Genomic DNA, 20,716 nt, shown 5'->3' on the forward strand with positions numbered 1-20,716 from the left:
AGCGTCGCTTTTCATTTTAATTATTATTTTAAAAAAAATTTGCAAAAAAAAAAATACCGGCGCGCCTTCCATTCAGACGTGCAAACGCGAGGAAGGAAGAAGGAAGGGACGCGGGCACGCGCACCGAGGGTCCCCGGGGAGGGAGTGGGGTGGGGGGGAGAGAGAGAGAGAGAGCGATGGCGCGCGCCCCCGAGCCCCGCTTTCCCACCCCAACCATATGGCGAAGAGAGGCTGCCGCTTGCAACGTGACAGCACAGCAGCCGCTGCTGCTGCTGCGAGGGACCGTCGGGCGCGCGCGTGTATCCGGGCGCGCTCCCTCCCCCCCACTTTTGCAGCGCGGGAGCAAAGGATGCGCGCTCCCGACTTTCGCTTTCTTGCAGCCCCCCCCCGCGCGCGCGCGCCCCCGCGCCGGAGGGATGCCCGCCGCCGTCGTCTTCTCCGCTGCTATTGTGTGCTTTCCAAAAAAAAAAAAAAATCAGATTTTTTTTTCTCTTCCTCCCCCAGCCTTGGCTTTTTGCTCCTGCCCGAGCATGTGCAGAGTGCTTCCAATCCACTTGGCTTTGCTTTTGGGGAAAAAAAAAACCTTTTGGGCTTCCCCAGTGGGGTTTCCCTTTTGGAAAGGCAAGGAGAGGTCACCCACTCGTGTTTTTGGGGTGGGGGGTGGGGGGTGGGGAGAAAATCCCTGCTTGGGTTTCTTCTTTCCACCCCCCTGGCCTGTCATTTGCACGCCGACCCTGCGAGGCCGGCTTTTTGGGAGAGGGTTTCCTCCCCACCGTCCACCAACCTGCTGTGTGTCAGCCCCCTAGGATGCGATCCAGATGTTTGAGCGAAGGCATCTTCCTTCCTTCCTTCCTTCCTTCCTTCCCTTCCCCCCCCCAGGGAGAGGGAGGGGTGGATGGATGGAAGGAAGGAAGGGAGGACACCCCGTCCTTGGCCTCGGCGGCTGGACTCCCGATTCCCATCCGTGGGTCAGCTGGCTGGAGATGCAAAAAAAAAAGGCGATTCAAGGCCAGCACATCTGCAGGGCATCTGGCTTGGAGGAAGACGAGGAGGTGCTTTGGGATAGAAATGGCTGCTTCTGCCAGCGGTGCCTGGTTAGCGACGCCTGCCTGCAACGGGGGGGGGGGGAGGAGGTCAGTCCCAGAAGATGGAAACATCAGGATGGGGTGAAGCTCTTGCGGTCGTAAAGAAAGAGAGGAGGGGGAGGTAGTTGTGACAGCTGGATTGTCTTGTGTTGCGGATTTGTGCTGACCTGGTTCAGTTTGCCTGTCGATCCAGATGTGTGATTTGTGTGTGCCCTGTTTTTATTTTATTTTATTTATTTTTTTTGCAAGCCTATAGGAATATTTCCCCCCCCCCCAACCTTGGCGGTCTGTAAACTTCAAATCCCAGAATTCCCCCAGCCAGCGTTGGCACGTGATGACAGACGATGGGAGTTGGAGTCCCTTTACAGTATTTTGGGAGGGCAGGGGGCTTGTGAGTCGCCTGTCTCCTGCACGGAAGACGTGCAAAATGACACTCATGGATTTGTGCATAGAGGGGTGCTGGCTGGGGAATTCTGGGAATTGAAGTCCACCCACCATCACATGGCCAAGGTTGAAAAAAAACCAGTTAATTTGAGCTGATTCGTTGCAAAGCGTCGTCCCAATTAGGTGGCAACAGCAGAGCTAAATTAACACACACTGGCAGGAATTGGTTCTCGGTTCTTTTGCAACCTTGGGGGTGGAAATCTGGATCTTTTTCACGATCTTCCCCAGATCCAAAATCTGAAGCAAAATTCAGATTCTGAATTTTGAAAAAGATTTCAGAAACCACAAAGCGTCACCCAAAAATATCCCGAAATTCAATTCAAAACCTCAATGCTTTTAAGTAGCGCTATTAAAATAACAATCATTTTGAGTTTATTTGCATCCCTAAAACTGTTTTGGGTGGAAAAAAGCAAACACTCATTCGAGGGAAACCAAAAAACAAAACAAAACCGAACAATAAATAAGATTTTAGGGTCTAAAAGGCAAGCAAAGATTCTAGTCCTTATGGTTGTAAATGAAAAGCCAGATTAAACACTGCAGCTAATTCATGCAAATGAGATGATTGGCCCAACCAGCACAATGTTGATATTAAAAAAATCAGTACAGATTTTTAGATCTGGCCACTTAATATTTCCAGACATGTCGGAATTCGAACTTGGGTTTCTCTGGTGAAATGGTTAGCTTCAAAGTGTTGTTATTTTTTTTCCCACTGTGGTGTAGCATCTTGTGCAAACTCAGCTTTTTAGGTTCAGGGTAAGGTGCAAGACCCAGATCATGGTTTAATCCTGGTTAGATTGTTAAATAAACCCACCCACGCTGCGTTCTGGGCTCTTGGCTATCCTGGGGTGCAGAAAACGATCTGAAACCAGATCAAAAGATCCTTTGATCATTTGAGATTCGAACCCAGGCTCTCTTGAGTGCCAAGCTAGGATTCTGCCTTCTTGCCACTGGATGTGGTTTTTAGATTTTTAAAGCCGCCATTTGCATGGGGTGGAAAGCAGGTGTTTGGGGTTGCATCCACCCTCTATATGATGGTGGTGAACAGCAGCTCCCATCATCCCCAGCCAGCGTGACTCTTGACCTCAATAGCTAGGGAACATTCGGATTTCCAGCACAGCAAAGTGCAATAAATTGACTCTACAATTGACTTAGGGCCACAAATTGAGCCCAACATTCCTGTTGCTAAGTGAGAACGTTCGTTAAGTGAGTTTTGCCTCATTTTAGGAGCTTTCTTGCCACAGTCGTTAAGTGAGTAACCTGGCTGTTAAGTGAATCTGGCTTCCCCATCGACTTCGCTTGACAGAAGGTCGTAAAAGGGGATGATCCCAGGACACTGCAACCGTTGTAAATATGAGTCAGTGGCCAAGTGTCTTGAATTTTTATTTATTTATTTATTAGTCCAATTTATATGCCGCCCTTCTCCGTAGACTCAGGGCGGCTTACAATGCGTTATAGCAATAGCCTGCATACATTTTTTGTATATACCTGCTTATTAGGGCTTTCGGGCTCCCCCTAAGCGGTGTTGTTCTATACAAAGCTGGCTTATTGCCCCCACAATCCGGGTCCTCAATTTACTTACCTCGGAAGGATGGAAGGCTGAGTCAACCTTGAGCCTGGTGAGATTTGAACTCGCAGTAATTGCAGGCAGCTGGCAGCTAAGTGCTAGCACTTAACAGCACTTTAGTCCGCTGCACCACCGAGGCTTACCACTTGACTGCAACAGTCCTTAGTGTGGAAAACAGTCACAAGTCACTGTTTTCAGTGCCGTCGTAACTTCGAACAGTCACTAAACAAACTTGTTGTAAATGGAGGACTAGTTATGCTGTATAAATCCAGGAGAGATTCAATCTATAGAACTAAGGAGAAATTTCCCGACAGTGAGAACAATTAACCAGCGGAACTGCTTGCAACCAGAAGCTGTGGGTGCTCCATCATCCCTGGAGGTTTTTAAGAAGAGATTGGACATCCATTTGCCTGAAATGGTTATAGGGTTTCTTGCTTGAGTCGGGGGGTTGGACTAGAAGACCTCCAAGGTCCCTTCCTACTCTGTTATTCTGTTAGATGCCACCGAGAATCTTTCGACCGTCTTTCCTGCTGCGGGGAGACCCCAAACCTCTCATTTCAGATCCTGGCTAGTCAAAATGCTTGTTCAGCTTCCCGTAAAAAGAGATTTAAATTTGTGCTGCCTGATTTAACCTTCAAACATCGCCCTGACTGGCATCGTGGTTTTGCGAAGGGTTGGCGAAGGCAGAGTTGAATATAAGTGTCCAGATATTGAGATCCTCCTCCTGTCAGGCTTTGGCAGCAAGGGTACGTGTTCACAGACGATGGGAGTTGTAGTCCCTTCACAATATTGGGGGGGGGGGCTCCTGCGGGGAGGTCCTGCAAAATGACGACACGTGCCAAAAGAAGGATTTGCAAATGGGATTTGCAAAAAAAACAACGAACAATAAATTGCAAAATCGATGGGAAGAGGATTATCTCCACCAAGGGCTGCATTCACACAGCCGTTTAACCTGGTTATTGCAGGAACTCGTTTCCTAGATTTACACAGTAGCTTGAAGCAGTGTGGGGCGTCCTCACAGTTCACCCACAGCCATCCCATAACCCGGGACCGCTGCAGTAATTTGTAAATAAATTCTGGTTGCCGAGTGCCTGAATTTTTGATCACGTGATTGTGGGGATGCTACGTTGGTGGTCATACGTGTGAGGACTAGTTGTAAGTCACCTTTTTCAGGGCTGCTGTAACTTAGAGTAATCGCTAAAACGATTGCCTGTAAATCTATTCTCATTGGCGTGCAAATTTAACTTTGGTTTCTCTAACCAAAGTTAGAGAAAGAGCCTGGTGGCGCAGCAGACTAAAGCACTGTTATTAACATCAGCTGCCTGCAAAATCTCACCAGGCTCAAGGTTGACTCAGCCTTCCATCCTTTCTAAGGTAGGTGAAATGAGGACCCAGATTGTGGGGGCAATAAATTGACTTTATATAAATATACAAAAGGATGAAGGCTATTGCTTAATGCACTGTAAGCCGCCCTGAGTCTCCGGAGAAGGGCGGCATATAAATCAAACCAAAAAAAAAAAAAAAAAACAAGCTTAGCCTGTTGAATAAATGCAAGATTGTCTTTTAACCTGGTTTAGTGTCCTGTGTGAACGTAACCCTGGAGAATCCATGATGTAAATGGGGATTAACTGCCATAGAAGCCCACCTTGTTTAAAAAGAGGGAGTAGTAGTAAGCAGGGGTTAGTACACATTTCTCAAAATACGAGATAGGGGAGATGCATCCAGGAAGAGAATTTGGATGGGAGACCACCAAGAGATCCCAAGCTGACATGTTGAGAAGATTTTCCCAGGAAAACCCAATGCAAACCATTTTTTCTATTTCTGTTCTGAAAACGGAAGGCACCGCCAGCTGCTCAAATGGACGGTGAGAATTAGCAGAAGTTTCTGGCACAGAGAAAATGCCTGGTTTCTTTTGAACCGATTTCCTCAGGGGCCAAACTCGGTCCCCTTCTTACAAACCAGTTACTACGTCCCTAGTAGGTCTTCCATTCAATGGGTGTCCAGTTTGCAGCCCCAGCTTCTCTTGAGACTCTACAGCAGTGTTTCTCAACCGTGGCCCCTTTAAGACAGGTGGACTTCAGCTCCCAGAATTCCCCAGTTGGCTGGAGAATTCTGGGAGTTGAAGTCTACCCGTCTTAAAGAGGCCACGGTTGAGAAACACAGCTCTAAAGTCACAACCGGAGCAGCTGGACCTCGTACAGGTAATCCTCAAATTACGACCACAGTTGAGCCCAACATTTCTGTGGCTTAAGCGGGACAGTTGCTAAATGAGTTTTTGCCCCGCTTTACAATCCATCTGGCCATCATTGTTAAGTGAATCACTGCCGTTGCTAAATTAGTAACACGGTTGTTAAGTAAATCTGACTTCCTCGTCGACATTGGTTGTCATAATCCCAGGACACTGCAACCGTCGTAAATATGAGTCAGTTGTCAAGCCTCTGAATTTTGATCACGTGTCCACGAGGTTGCCCCAACTGGCTGTAAGTGTGAAAAACGGTCATCGGTCACTTTTTCAAGTGCCGTTGTAACTTTGAACAGTCACAAATGAATTGTTGTAAGCTGAGGACTACCTAAACTTCGACCTAAGCCAAGATAGCAGAGGGAAACCTTGGTTCTGCTTCTTCTGCAGACTACAGATAGTCCCTGACTTACAACAATTCATTTAGTGACCGTTCAAAGTTACAATGGCACTGAAAAAAGTGACTTAACGGCTGTTTTTCACCCTTAATGACCGTCGCAGCATTCCCACGGTCATGTGATCAAAATTCGACCCCCTTTGGCAACTGACTCGTGTTTATGACGGTTACAAAGTCCTGGGGTTACATGATCCCCTTTTGCGGCCTTCCGTCAAGGGGGGGAAGCCAGATTCACTTAATAGCCACGTGACTAACTTAACGTCTGCAGTGATTTCACTTAACAAGGTTGGCAGGAAAGTCATAGAACGGAGCCAAACTCACTTAGCAAATGTCTCACTTATGGAGATTCTCCGTCATGCAGGTCACGGTTGTCCCAAAAGTGTTCATTTTTTCATGAGGTAACTGGACTTTCTGGTTTTTTTTCTTTGAAGACATTTCGCTTCTCCTCCCAGAAGCTTCTTCAACTCCGACTTCAGCTCTGACTCTGCCCACCATGCAGTCGGAGCTGAAGAAGCTTCTGGGATGAGAAGCGAAACCTCTTCGAAGAAAAAAACAACAACAGAAAGTCCAGTTGCCTCTTGGGGCGGGAAAAAAAGCACCTTCGAGTCTCACTTAGCCACGCAAATTTGGGGCTCACGGACGGTCGTACGTCGAGGACTGCCCCGTATAATTCGGCCTCGTCCCCTTCCCCGCAGAGACGCCAGCTTGCTTTTCAATGCCCACCCTGTCTTGCCTGGCCAGCCGGCTGGAGTCTGACGCAGCCCGAATGGCACTCGTCCCCCTTGACCTGCCTTTCCAGAGAGAGAAAGACCCCCATTCATCGCAGCTAGAAATCCAGCTGCTAAAGGAGTGGCCGAATTGGGACCCCTCCGCCTTTTGCCCTTTGCTTTTCCAAAGCGCCGCGCTTATGCATGGGGTCTTCGAAAAAGAGCCCGGCTGGGGTGTTTTTTTTGGGTGGGTGGGGGGTATCTCCCAGAGAGAGGGAGGAGGACGTGCGTTGTAGGTACACAACCCAGCTACTATCTGTGTAGGGTGTTGAGGGACGTGGTTGCGGCCAAAGCCGGTCGCTTTTTCCTGAGGATGTTACGTGGACGGCTTTTGTCTTGGGGGTGAGTGGGGGAGGGTCAGCGAAGAGGAAGAAACGCCATAGCTCGGGGATTGGGGGGGGGACACGGGACGGGGGGGCAGGGAATTCGGACTTCCGCTTCTGTTGCATTTCCTCTGCAAAACAGGAAGCAAAGAGCTGTGCGTCAAACAACCACCCACCCCAGGGCCACTTTTGGACCAATGCTTAAATTTCTCCACCTTTAGCCAAATTTTGACTTGCGGGCAAAGTCTGTGAAGGAAGGGTAGTAGGGGGGCGCAGCCTAGGGGAGATCTGGACAAATTGGGGGGGTGCTGCGGATGGGGAGATAGTGAGCCCCCCGCCCGTTGATAGGAAAATCACAGCGGTTTGATCGGCCCCAATCTGTTCTCTGCAGCCACCCCCGAAAATAATCTTTTATTGTGTCTTAATGTGTGTTGTGCCATCTTCCCTCTGCTCTTCGGGTCAAGTCCCTTTTCTCATTTAACAGCCGTGCTTCCCCCTCCCAAGGTCTTTTCCTGTAAACCCCCCCCCATCCGCTTACCACCAAATGACCGCTTCTTCCTTCCTTCCTTCCTCCCTCCTTCCTTCCCTTCCTTCTCTCCCTCCCTCCCTTCCTTTCCTCCTTCCTTCGTTTCCTCCCTCCCTCCTTCCCTTCCTTCCTTTCCTCCCTCCCTATCATTCCTCCCTCCTTCCTTCCTTCCCTTCCTTCCTTTCCTCCCTCCCTCCCTCCTTTCCTCCCTCCCTCCCTCCCTCCTTCCCTTCCTTCCTTTCCTCCCTCCCTTCCTTTCCTCCTTCCCTTCCTTCCTTTCCTCCCTCCCTCCCTCCCTCCTTCCCTTCCCTTCCTTCCTTTCCTCCCTCCCTTCCTTTCCTTCCTCCGTCTTTTCTTTCCTTCCTTCCTTTCCTCCCTCCCTTTCTTTCCTCCCTCCTTCCTTTCCTCCCTCCCTCCTTTCCTCCCTCCTTCCCTTCCTTCCTTTCCTCCCTCCCTCCCTTCCCTCCCTCCCTCCTTTCCTCCCTCCTTCCTTCGTTTCCTTCCTCCCTCCCTCCTTCCTTTCCTTCCTTCCTTTCCTCCTTTCCTCCCTCCCTCCCTCCTTTCCTCCCTCCTTCCTTCCTTCCTTTCCTCCCTCCCTCCTTTCCTCCCTCCTTCCCTTCCTTCCTTTCCTCCCTGCCTCCCTCCTTTCCTCCCTCCTTCCTTCCTTTCCTTCCTCCCTCCCTCCCTCCTTCCCTTCCTTCCTTTCCTCCCTTCCTCCTTTCTTCTCTCCCTCCTTTCTTTTCTCCCTCCTTCCCTTCCTTCCCTCCCTCCTTCCTCCCTTCCATCCCTCTCTCCCTTCATTTCCCTCTGCTTATGGGGCAGTCACCAAGTGAACCAATCCTTCCCTCTTCCTTTCCTCTTTTGGCAGGTTCACACTTGAGGCCACCATTTCCGTGGCTAAGCGAGACAGTTGTTAAGTGAGTTTTGCCCCCATTTTAACCCCCATTTCTTGCCCCCAGTGGTTCAGTGAACCACTGCGGTTAATTAAGGCGGCTGTTAAGCGAATCCAAGCCAGACTCGGCTGCTGTCTGAATCGCCCGTCCTTCTCTAATGGCACGAAAACATTTTCCTTCTTCTTCGCTGGCGCCTCTTTCTCATTTTCACCAACTGTGGCCTTTTGTAGATGGGAACTCACAAGTTCTAATCAAGGCCATTCAGAATTATTTTGGGAAGAGCACGTGGGGGGAAGATCTGCAACCCAGCAGGCCCTGAGTAATGCAGATTTGCAATTTTCTGAAAAAGACAAGATAAATATTTCGCCAATTTGGAGAGTGGGGGGGTCCCCTCACCCCCGTTTTTTTTTTTTTTTTGGCTGGAAAGTCGAGGATGAGAGAGTGACCGTGGAAACGTTGCTTTTATTTTACCTCTGGTCCTCGACTTCCGACCACAAGGGAGCCCAAAATGTATGTTGTTAAGTGAGAAATTTGTTAAGTGAGTTTTGCCCCATTTTTACAACCTTTCTTGCCACGGTTGCTGTTTTAGGAACACAGGTTGCTAAGTGAATCTGGTTTCCCCATGGACTTGGCTTGTCAGACGGTTGCAAAAGGGGATTGTGACCTTCGGACACAGCAATGCTCATAAGTATGAAGCAGGTAGAAATGGTGTTCATTTAGACCAATTTTTTCAACCTTGGCCATTTTAAGTTGGATGGACTTCCACTCCCAGAATCCCCCACCCAGCATGCTTTAAGATGGGTGGACTTCTACTCCCAGAATTCTGGGAGTCAAATTCCACACCATCAATTTCCCAGTGCTGAAGAATACTTCTAACAATAGTAGTAACTAGTAACTTTTGCCTGATTTTTTTTTAATAGAATCCAATTGAGTAATTTCCCCCTTTCTATTTTATTTCTGGACATGTGTGCATACGTGTTGCAACCGAACCCAAATAGTCACCTTGATGGGAACCCGAGTAGGAAGAACTTACATCCCAGTCGGTTGTTCCTTGCACGCAACTTAGGGGAGGGGTACCTCCCCCCACCCCCGCTTTTGAAAAACCGACTTCCATTTCCTTGCACTAATTTCTATTTTCTGGGTCATGGCAGCCCTCTCTTCTTTTTAAGTGCAATGCCCTCTAGGCTTGATGGTTGGTTGTGCTTGCATCACAAGCCACGGCTGAACAGCGGGCCTTTTTCCTTTGATTGTTTGCAGAAGTGTGTTTTTGCACTTCCTCCATCGAGGATGAGAGCGCAAGAGATTCTGCCTTGGGGTGGCTTGGTCAGAGGCCGCCTCGAATGTTGGCACGGTGTGATCACCCAGTTCCCAGACATGTCTTCCTTTTTTCTTCTCTCGCATTCTGTCTGTCTCTGTCTCTCCGCCCCCTCCCCATCCTTGACTCAACTACCACTAATTATGGGAAACCGTTAGAAGAGCCGATTCGTGATGTTACTGTGTTTCCCTGAAAATAAACCTTCCCCCCAAAATAAGACCTCCCCCGAAAATAAATCCTCCCCCGAAAATAAGACCTTCCCGAAAACATTTAAATGAGAGAGGATATCAAACGAGTAGGGCTGTATTACTTATTATCCTTCTCACCTATCCTATTACTTACCCTGTTTCCCCGAAAATAAACCTTCCGCAAAAAATAAGACCTCCCCTGAAAATAAATCCTCCCCGAAAATAAATCCTCCCCGAAAATAAATCCTCCCTGAAAATAAGACCTCCCAAAAACATTTAAACGAGAGAGGATATCAAACCAACTAGTAGGGCTGTATTACTTATTATCCTTCTCACCTGTCCTATTACCTACCCTGTTTTCCCGAAAATAAGACCTCCCCAGATAATAAGCCCAATCGGGCTTTTGAGCGCATGCACTTAAAATAAGCCCCTTCCCAAAAATAAGCCCTCCCTGAAAATATTTAAACACCTGTGCAGCCGGTCTCCGCCATTTCCTCTGGTTAGGGTTAGGGAGACAGAGCTGGAAATCAGGTAAGACGGCAAGAGGAGCCCCGTCTTGCTCCACGCGCCCCAAAATAATAAGACCTCCCCGAAAATAAGGCCAAGTGCTTATTTCGGGGTTAAAAAAAATATAAGACAGGGTCTTATTTTCGGGAAAACACGGTAATACCACTTGATAGGGCCTTAGTAAGCTCGCACTTAACCATGTTTCCCCAAGAATAAGACCAAGTCTTATATTTTTGCTCCAAAAGACGCATTAGGGCTTTTTTTCTGGTTAGGTCTTATTTTAGGGGAAATATATTACTAAATGCATCCATCTGGCTGACACATCTGGCTTATTTTGGGGGTAGGGTTTATATTACGAGCATCCTGAAAAAATAATGCTAGGACTTATTTTCCAGTTGGGTCCTATTTTCGGGGAAACAGGGTAGAAGAATATTGCATCCGATTTTGGTCGCCACGATATTAAAAAAAAAGAGGTTGAAACTCTGGAAAAGGGGTTCTTAAAGTGAGTTGAGTCCAATTTTATGACCTTCTTTCCCACGGTTGCTAGAGAAAATTGTTGCGGCTCTTATAAGCGAATCACATGGTCCTTCTGTGAATCCAGCTTTCCCCATTGCTTCTTGGAAGCCAGTTGGGAAGATCGCAACTGGGGATCACCTGACCCTGGGATCCTGCCACCGTCATCAATACATGCTGGCTGCCAACGGCCACAAATTTTGATCAGCTGATCGTAGGGAAGGTTGCAACGGTCGTAAGTATGAGGACTGGTTCTAAGTCCCTTTTTTTCTCAGTGCCATTTCAACTTTGGACAATTGAAAAAACGTTGCAAGTGGTTGTAAGTCGAGCACTGCTTTCAGTTAGAATTTTCCTCAATTGCTACGGTGGTTAGTTAATAATTTACTATTAATAGAGGGATGGAATCAAGATCGTGTGAAGTGTTAGTACCACTTTATAAGGCCTTGGGAAGACCACACGTGGAATCCTGCATCCAGTTTTGGTTGCCATGATGTAAAAAAAGACGTTGAGACTCTGGAAAAAGTGCAAAGAAGAGCAACAAAGATGATTAGGGGGCTGGAGGCTCAGGAAGAACGGTTGATGAATTGGGTATGTCTAGTTCAGGAATCAGCAACCTGCGGCTCTGGAGCCGCATGTGGCTCTTTCATCCCTCTGCTGTGGCTCCTTGTCGCCGGTCGGCTTCACAATTGATAGGGCTTTCGGTTAGGACAGGTAGAGGAAAAAGGACGCTGCGCTAGGAGGAGACTCTATGGTGGGGGAACCGGATTTCCGGTCGGCTCCAGAATTGAATGGGAGGCTTCCAGTTAGGACTTTTGTAGCTCTTTGAGTGTTTAAAGTTGCCGAGCCCTGATCTAGTTTAATGAAAAGAAGGACTAGGGGAGACATGATAGCAGTGTTCCAATATTTGAGGGGCTGCCCCAAAGAAGAGGGAGTCAAACTATTTTCCAAAGCACCTGAAGGCAGGACAAGAAGCAATGGATAGAAACTAATCAAGGAGATTAATCTGGAATTAAGGAGAAATTTCCTGACAGTGAGAATATTTAACCAGTGGAACAGCTTGCCACCGGAAGTTGTGGGTGCTCCACACTGGAGATTTTAAAGAAGAGATTGGACAGCCACTTGTCTGAAATAGCAATAGCACTTAGACTTATATACCGCTTCACGGTGCTTCACAACCCTCTCTAAGCGGTTTACAGAGTCAGCCTCTTGCCCCCCAACAATCTGGGTCCTCATTTTACCCACCTCGCAAGGATGGAAGGCTGAGTCGACCTTGAGCTTGTCAGGATTGAACTGCCGAACGGCTGGCGGCATGGCTCTTGTGGTATAGGATCTACTGCTTGAGCAGAGGGTCAGACTAGAAGACCTCCAAGGTCCCTTCCAACTCTGTGATTCTGTTCTGTTAAGATGCATGTGAAACCACCCAAATTCAGGGCTATCCCAGGCCGTGTAAGGGAGATTTTGTGGCGGGAAAAATCCACTTATTTGAAAAAGTCACTTTTAACTGTTTTCACATATGCAACTGTTGCAGCATCCCTCTGTCACGTGACCAGAATTTGGGCATTTGACAACTGACTCGTTTTTATGACGGTTGCAGAGTCCTGGGGGTCACGCCCGTCCCCTTTGGCGACCTTTTGACAAGCAATGTCAACGGGGAAGCCAGATTCATTTCACAACCGTGTTACTCACTGAACCACGGCGGTGATTCGCTTAACAACTGTGGCGAGAAAGGTCGTAAAACGAGGCAGAAGTCACTTAACAAATGTCTCGCTTAGCAACAGAAGTTTTGGGCTCCATTGTGGTCCTAAACGCGTATAGGAGGCAAAAATATAGGCATGTTTTTTAATAATAATGTTAAATATTGTTTAATAATGTCCTTCACTTCGATGCGACATGCATGGTTGCCCCAAATCCTGTTTTAACTCTTCGTTGTCTCTTTTCTTGTCCAAGAAACACTTCCAAGATGACGCAGAACCGTTGCCCGTTCCTGGCCTTTGCAACCGCCGTGGCTGCAGCATGCTGACCCACAACGCCGGAGTCGAAGTGGACGCCAGAAATTGCTCCTTTCCCAAACGGTTTGCGAGCGTCCCTCCATGGGGAGCGCACTGCCTTTCTCTGTCGATTTGACCACCGCTGGCTGTCTCGGGAGCCCTCGATTGGCTGGCGAACCTGAGAGGCAGCGTGGCCTTCCCTCCAATCAGAGACAAGGGCGGGATCCGGAATCCTGAGTGCACGCTGGCCAGGGGCGATGCAGTCAGACGATCTCTTCGTTCGCAAGATGCGACGCCACTCGAATCGTCCGCCACTCACCTCCTTTTCGTTCGACAATTTCCGGGCCCCCAAGCCCCAGGCGTGTGAGGTCCCGCTTGTGGGCCACTGTGGCCCGCCGCTGAGGTCACCACAGCGCAGCGGCCTCATGCATCGTAGCAACAGCGACGTGACCCTGAGCGAAGGGGAGCTGACGACCACGGCGGGCGCTCCCAGCTCCCCGTTGCCGCTGACTGCGGTATCCGGGATGGGGTTCCAGCGAAATAGCAGCAGCCCCAACATGCCCTCAAAGAGCATGGCGCCCCCTCGAGCCCGGGCACACAGCCACGAAGAGTCTCGGGCAGGCAGCCCCACCGCGCGCCGTTTCCGTGATCCCCTGCTGCTGCTGGGACTTGCAGCCTCGGATGTCTGGGAATCGGATGGGAGTGGCGTCCCGTTGGCGGAGACCAGCGTATCGCTTCCCACATCGGAGGTGGCCACGCCGGTGTGGGGCCGCCATTTGGCCCATTATGACGTCCAGAGTATCCTCTTCGAGCCAGGCGAGGGGGCCCGAGAAGCCGCCAGGCAGGGCAACGTCACCACGGGTGCCTCGGCGGCTTCGCAGTGCCGTACGGCGGACGTGATGCCGATTCTGGAGGACGGGGCAGAAGAGGAGGAAGGAGGCACGCTGGTGCTTAGCTGTTCCGCCTTTCGGGTAGAAGCCGGAGGGGAAGTCGAACGAGGACTAGGCCAACACCGGGGGTTGCCCGCAGGCTTCCACTGTCCAAACATGGCCGTTTCGGTGCTGGAGGAACCCCGTGAAAGTTACGGACAGAGGAGCAGCCGAGTGATGCACGCCATCGAGTATGCCGATCTCGGAGCCTGTTACTACCGGAAGCATTTTTACGGCAAAGGTGAACGAGGGGCAGCAGGGAGAATGGGGGGGGGAGGAGAAGAGAGGAAAAATGTTCAATGAGCTGCCGTTTCTCATAAAATCGAAACACATTCATTCATTTAGCGACCGTTCTAAGTTACAACGGTACCGAAAAAAAGGGACTTAACGGCCTGTTCAGGCACTTATGACCATTGTAACATCCCCACGGTCACGTAATCAGAATTTTAAGTGCTTGGCAACTGGCATGTACCTATGTCTGTTGCAACATCCTGGGGGGTGGTGGTGTCACATGATCCTCCATTTCCCCCCCTCCTCCTTCCCAGCTGGCTTCCAATGAACAAAGTCAACGGATTGACTTAACCCCCGCACGATTCATTTACCACCAACCGCAGTGTTTCGCTTAACGACAGTGGGAAAGAGGTAAAGCCAGGCACCTCTCACCGAACCACTGCTTTGCTCAGCGACGGGAAAATGCCAATGCCGATCATGGTCGTACGTCGAGGACTCCCCAGACTTTAAAAAAGTCCATATTTGGGGCGTAGAAGAAATCTCTGGGTTAAAGCTGTAGTTCAGGAGCCATTTCCAGTTGGAATTAAGTTTCTCCATTAGATTTAATCTTCAAATGCAGAGTAATTTTGGGACATCAAAGCGTCCTGCCCTAATTTGATTAGCCATTCTTCCCAGGACTCAGCACTTTGATGTCTCTGTGGCTAAGAACTTCTGACTGTGTCCTTCCCTTGGTTTTAAAATAGAAGCTACAACGGCCTCTGTTTTGCCTGCCTTTGTTTCCCTTTCACATGACCAGTTTGCTCCGAAGTGGCTGACTCTGCATCCTTTCTGCATTAGGGTTAAATGATAGAACAACCTTAAAGATCATTGACGTGTCCTTTTTTCTTTCCCCCCCCCCCACCCACCCCAAATGGGTGAACTTTTGCAGCAAAGGAAGCAGGGGTTGGATTGGATTTAAATCAAGTCGAATTAAATCAAGTCGATTTAAATCAAGTCGATTTAAATCATGATTTAAATCAGGGGGGTCTCCAACCTCGGCAACTTTTGAAGACTTGTGGGACTTCAACTCCCAGAATTCGTCAGCCAGCCCTGATTTAAATCACTAGTAAAAAAAAAAAAAAAACCAACTCGATTTAAATCATAATTTTTATTTATTTATTTTAAAATAGTTTTTGATTGAACCAAGTTTTCCAAGTTTAAAAACCACAAGTAAAAAAGAGAGGGGGGGGGAAGAAAAAAATACAAATACCAAAACAAATAAAAAAACGCAAGCAACACAACAGTGTAATATAATTTTACAGCTTTCCGTATCAGCACATATATTCTGCTTTTGTAATTCACTGTTCAATATTTTCCTTCTCATACATTTTAACAATTCTAGTAATAGCATAGTAATTACGTAATACTATATTATGTTCTGATTATACTTATATACATTTTTATGTTATAGTCAATGGTTTTTGAAGTCTTATTTCTTGTTTTGGCTCCTATTCTCCAGCCATAAATCATATTTTTTGAAGGGCAGCTGTCATCTCTGTCCCGCAGCAGCTCCTCCTCGGACCTGCAGTTGACTCACCGACAGTCCCAATATTGCAGAATATGCAGCCTCCTGCGACATAACTAAGCGCCGTTTCTTGCCGAATAAACTAAATTATTGGGGACTTCAAATCCCAGAATCCATGCCGGCTGGGGAATCCTGGGAGTTGAAGTCCACGCTTCTTTAAAACGGCCAAGGTTGAGGAACACGACCGGAGAAGAGAGGTTTTTTTTAAAAAAAAAAAAAAAGTTTATTGAAAGGCGTCACTGTCAGTAAAAGACCCAAACTAAATAACAGTTCATCATTGTGTTATCTTTCCTTTGAGATATTTCGTGCTGTGAGTTTATCTCCACTTCCTGTGGTGCAGGGCCATACTATAATAATTACCATTTCCTCATTTCCTTTTTGTAAAACAAAACAAAACAAAATACTGCGTTTCCTCTTTCGAATATTTTTGGTTTAGGCCGGTGGAAAGGAGAACATGGACCCTAAACTACAACTGCGTATTCAAGAATGTGTTTTCTTGTCTTTCTTCTGGATGCGTTAAATCAGGGGTTCTCCAAACTTGGCCACTTTAAGACTTGTGGACTTCAACTCCCAGAATTCTCCAGCCAGCCAGGAGAATTCTGGGAATTGAAGTCCAACAAGTCTTAACGCTGCCAAGTTTGAAGACCTCTGCGTTAAATAAACACATGGATTCTTCCACTGTCTTTCCCCAGAACACCAAAATTTCTTCGGGGTGGACGATCAGCTGGGCGCTGTGGCCATCTCCCTCCGTCGCGAAGAAAAGGAAGGCAGCACCGGCCCGCAGTACAACTACCGTCTGATCATTCGCACGAGCCAGGTGGGCAGTGGTCTCGTGCCCCAATGGAGGACAGAGGTGTGGATTATGGGTGGTGGGAAGGAGGTGGGAGATGCCCAGAGTCTGCTACCTTAACAAATGGTTCAGGTAATCCTCGCCTTAGCAACCGTTCGTTTAGTGACCGAAGTTACAACACCACTTCAAATTTCAAATACCGCTTCAAATTTCTTTGAATCTTTTTGATTCAAAATTTTGAAAATTTAGGCGTTCGAATCCCTAGTGCCGCGTAATAGGGTGAGCTCCCGTGACTTGTCCCAGCTTCTGCCAATCTAGCAGTTCGAAAGCAGGTAAAAAATGCAAGTAGAAAAACAGGGGCCACCTTTGGTGGGAAGGTAACAGCGTTCCATGCACTAATAACCCCTAATCAAGGGTTTCTTTCGGTTACGGGCAAAATTGTTCTTTTAAAATAATCACCTTCTTTGTGGAAAAAAGGAAGGTTCTACATTTAGGCAAGAAAAACCAAATGCACAGGTATAGCATAGGTGGTACCTTGCTCAATAGTAGTAACTGTGAGAGGGATCTTGGAGTCCTAGTGGACAACCACTTAAATATGAGCCAGCTGTGTGCAGCAGCTGCCAAAAAAGCCAACCCAGTTCTAGGCTGCATAAACAGAGGGATAGAATCAAGATCACATGAAGTGTTAATACCACTTTATAATGCCTTGGTAAGGCCACACTTGGAATATGGCATTCAGTTTTGGCCGCCACAATGTAAAAAAGATGTGGAGACTCTAGAAAGAGTGCAGAGAAGAGCAGCAAAAATGATGAGGGGACTGGAGGCTAAAACATGTCGAGAACGGTTGCTGGAACTGGGTATGTCTAGTCTGATGAAAAGAAGGACTAGGGGTGACATGATAGCAGTGTTCCGGTATTTGAGGGGCTGCCCCAAAGAAGAGGGAATCAAGCTATTCTCCAAAGTACCTGAGGGCAGGACAAAAAGCAATGGGTGGAAACTAATCAAGGAGAGAAGCAACTTAGAACTGAGGAGAAATTTCCTGACAGAACAATTAACCAGTGGAACAGCTTGCCACCAGAATGCTCCAACACTGGAGCTTTTTAAGAAGAGACCGGATAACCATTTGTCCAGAAGGGTATAGGGTTTAATGAACTGTGGACTCCTGCTTGAGAAGAAGGTTAGACTAGAAGACCGCCAATGTCCTTTCCAATTCTGTTCTGTTATTTTGAATGTCTTCTTTTTCCAATTTTGACCTCTCGTTCTGTCCCTCCCAGCTGCGGACCCTCCGTGGATCCATTTTGGAGGATGCCCTGCCTCTCACCGTTCGCCATGCCTCTCCCCGGGGCGTCCCTCCCAAGAAGCTGCTGGAGCACATCATGCCGGAGCTCAGCCTGCCGTGTCTCCGTCTCGCTTCCAGCTCCCCGAAAGTCCCCGAGACATTGCTGAAGCTGGACGAGCAAGGGGTAGGTTGGATGGCGCGTTCCGAAAAATTTGGCTGCGGCAATAATGCCGTCAGAAACCTGGACAGGTATTCCTCAAGTTATGACCGTAATGGAGTCTCTGGCCATTATGGTTGTAACTCGTAACTCTTGTAAATAAGGTAACCTACCCAATGTACAAGATTTTTTTTTTGTGGCGGTCATTAAGTGACGCAATGGTTTGCTGTTTGGTCCCAAACCAGTAAATGCTGGTTTTGCTGGAGATGATTGGCCCCTCCCATAAGGCTTAAAAAAGGAACAAAGGCACGTGGGGGCCCTTTGCAGGAAAGCAACGTTGTTAATTCTGTTCCCAGTCGGCATCTCTGTTTGATTCTGGACTCTGTGTGGCTTTGCCAAGTAATAAAAGAGTTTTTTGGGACTACTCGTCTGTTTTAATGACTCAGTAAGCCTAGGTCACAATAATCTAGTCTTTTCTTTAAAACCTCCAGTGATGGAGCAGCCACAACTTCTGGTGGCAAGTTGTTCCACTGGCTAATTGTTCTTACTGTCAGGAAGTTTCTCCTTAGCTCCAGGTTGCCTCTCTCCTTGATTAGTTTCCATCCGTTGCTTCTTCCCTTGCCAGCCTTCAGTTCCTGAACTTTTGTTTTTATTTCTTTGATTCCTGCAGCTTAGCTTCCAGCGCAAAGTTGGGATCCTGTATTGCCGGGAGAAACAAGGTTCGGAAGAGGACATGTACAACAACGAGAAGGCTGGGCCCACCTTTGAAGAGTTCCTGAACCTCTTGGGGGAGCGAGTCCGCCTACTTGGCTTCGACAAATACCGCGCGCAGCTGGACAACAAGAGTAAGTGTTGGGGTGGGATCAGCTTCTGCAAGTGTGCGTACAAACAAATGGCATGTTTGCACAAACTCGGGCCCAGTGTTGTCCACAATCACATCCCTGGAACGAAAGGATGCTCGGTCAGTACTAAAAACTTATTTCATGACGTGGTTGGTAAGGTGTAAGAGGTATGTGGAAAACACCTGGAGAGAGACGGGATGAAGAGATGCTGTCAAAGGACAAACAGATAAGAGACACCTTAGCCTTCAGCTGCATAATCGGGTGGGATTGAAAAATTTCAGCAACTGGTTCGCTGCCCGGTTGCTGGGGGGGGGGGGGGCGTGACCTACTCGGCCTCCTGCACCATGGCAGGTGGGCATTTTCGCCCTCACTAGGCTCTGGAGGCTTTCCTCGAGCCTCCAGGAGGGGGAAAACGGCCTTCTCAGGCCCCGGAGGCCGAAAATGGCCATGTTTCCAGACTTCTAGTACTTCCAGTAGGTCCGTTTTTCGCCCTCCCAAAGTCTCTGTGTGCTCGCCCTGCACTTACCTGGCATCCAAAATGGGCCGCGTAAAGACTCCTGGGAGAGGTGGGGTGGGGTGGGTGGAGTCAGCCAGTCCTTGGAACAACCGGTTTGGCGAACCAGATTAAAATTAACACCTTGTTCGCCCGATCCGGCTGAATCCCACCCCTGTGCATAATGGATACAGAAAGAGGACCAGAAGAAACCCTCCCAAGTTTCTCAGGTTGTAAAGGGGGGGGGGAGGGAATTTAAATCTATGGAAACAGTTCAAGTGTGTCAAGTACGTTCAAGGATATGTGGGGAAGACCTTGGCAGATGGAGCAAAGAAACCCTGCTCCGGAACGGTCAGATAAGGGACGGCATAGCCCTCCGCTGTGTAAAAGGCAAGGCGAGAGACTCGGAAGGGACCCTCCCTAGTTTCTCAGGCTATGAAAGAGAAAAGGGGGGAGGAGGAGAATTCTAATTTCAGACTTGCAAGATTCTGTTAAGGTAGCTTTACATTAAAGTAGAAATAAGCACATCAGGTTGTGCTAACGTGAGGCCGACCCAGGGTGTGTGTGTGTGTGTGTGTGTGTGTGTGATTTTAGCAAAACCAGCTCCCACCTCTTCATTTGAAGGAATCCTAAATCATAATTGTGTAAGAGAACAGCAGGTGGAGGAGGAGTCAAATGTGTCATCGGCTTAGAATTCTTGCATTGCCACAAACCATCCAAGTTCAGCTTCCCTTGAATTCCGTTGACCAGCGGTGGGTTTCACATTTTGTTGCTACCGGTTCGCCGCACGCAGGTTCGCTTTGTGCACGCACCTTCTGCACATGCGCCCGGCCTTCCGCCCATGCGCTTTGCTCGTGCACGTGTTTTCCACGCATGCGCCCGGCCTCAAAACCGTGCCTAAATAGGACGGCGTAGAACGGTGGTAAAATCTGAACCAGTTTGCTATCGGTTTGATGGCCGCACATGCGTGCTGCGCACCAAGCATGCGCTGCGTGTGCATGCAGTATGCGCTAAAAGGAGGCTTGGGAAGGTAAGTAGAACAGCGAGGGGGGGATCAGCTGTGCCGCGCGATTTAGCTTCACTAGAAAGCAGGATTTCCTGCTTTGTAGCAGAGCTTAAACCGCGCAGCACAGCTGATCGTCGGAAATATTGGTTTGGAGGTAGCTTTTTTTATTATTATTATTACCGGTTCGCTTCAATCTGTACGAACCAGCTGAATATCACCTCTAGCTGACCATGAATTGATTAGATTCTTGTGCGTAATCTTGAATAAATCATCTATGCTTCAATATTAACGCATGGTTCCTTTGATACTTCGTGCCTGTCACAGTCCCCTTAAAGCAGGCTGCGTTTAAAGCCACCCAAACGATGTTTTCTCCTCCCTTCCCGTTGCCCCCTTCTTTGCAGACGACTCCACGGGGACCCACTCCCTGTATACCACGTATCAGGACTACGAGATTATGTTCCACGTCTCCACCATGTTGCCCTACACACCAAACAACCGCCAGCAGGTGAGCGGTGTGCATTTGTGTGTGTGTGAAATTGCAGAAGAGAAAGCAGAAAAAGCAAGTCGCGCTTCGGAGACTCGGAGTGAGGGGGTGGGAATGCTTTCTCGGATAATCTGGGTTTGTCTGGTGAAAATATCAGGCTATTACGAGGCAGATGTTCAAAGTACAGATAGT

The 20,716-nt window shown here is 48.4% G+C and overlaps 1 protein-coding gene across 4 annotated transcripts in view; it reads left to right on the forward strand.

The window, feature by feature from the left end:
• The window catches only part of SIPA1 (signal-induced proliferation-associated 1), a 55,149-nt gene that overhangs the window by 323 nt on the left and 34,110 nt on the right, over positions 1–20,716 (forward strand). For all 4 annotated transcript variants that reach the window (XM_087880964.1, XM_060694350.2, XM_060694352.2 and 1 more), the window contains exons 2-6: positions 12,709–13,919; positions 16,166–16,290; positions 17,538–17,726; positions 18,370–18,544; positions 20,442–20,545. In XM_087880964.1, the coding sequence (XP_087737090.1) occupies positions 13,007–13,919; positions 16,166–16,290; positions 17,538–17,726; positions 18,370–18,544; positions 20,442–20,545 (1,506 nt within the window). In that variant the 5' untranslated portion in view covers positions 12,709–13,006. The remainder of the gene's footprint in view (positions 1–12,708; positions 13,920–16,165; positions 16,291–17,537; positions 17,727–18,369; positions 18,545–20,441; positions 20,546–20,716) is intronic.

Source organism: Pantherophis guttatus, chromosome 18, assembly GCF_059756535.1.
Source record: "Pantherophis guttatus breed Tessera chromosome 18, ASM5975653v1, whole genome shotgun sequence".
In the NCBI taxonomy this organism is placed as follows: domain Eukaryota; kingdom Metazoa; phylum Chordata; class Lepidosauria; order Squamata; family Colubridae; genus Pantherophis; species Pantherophis guttatus.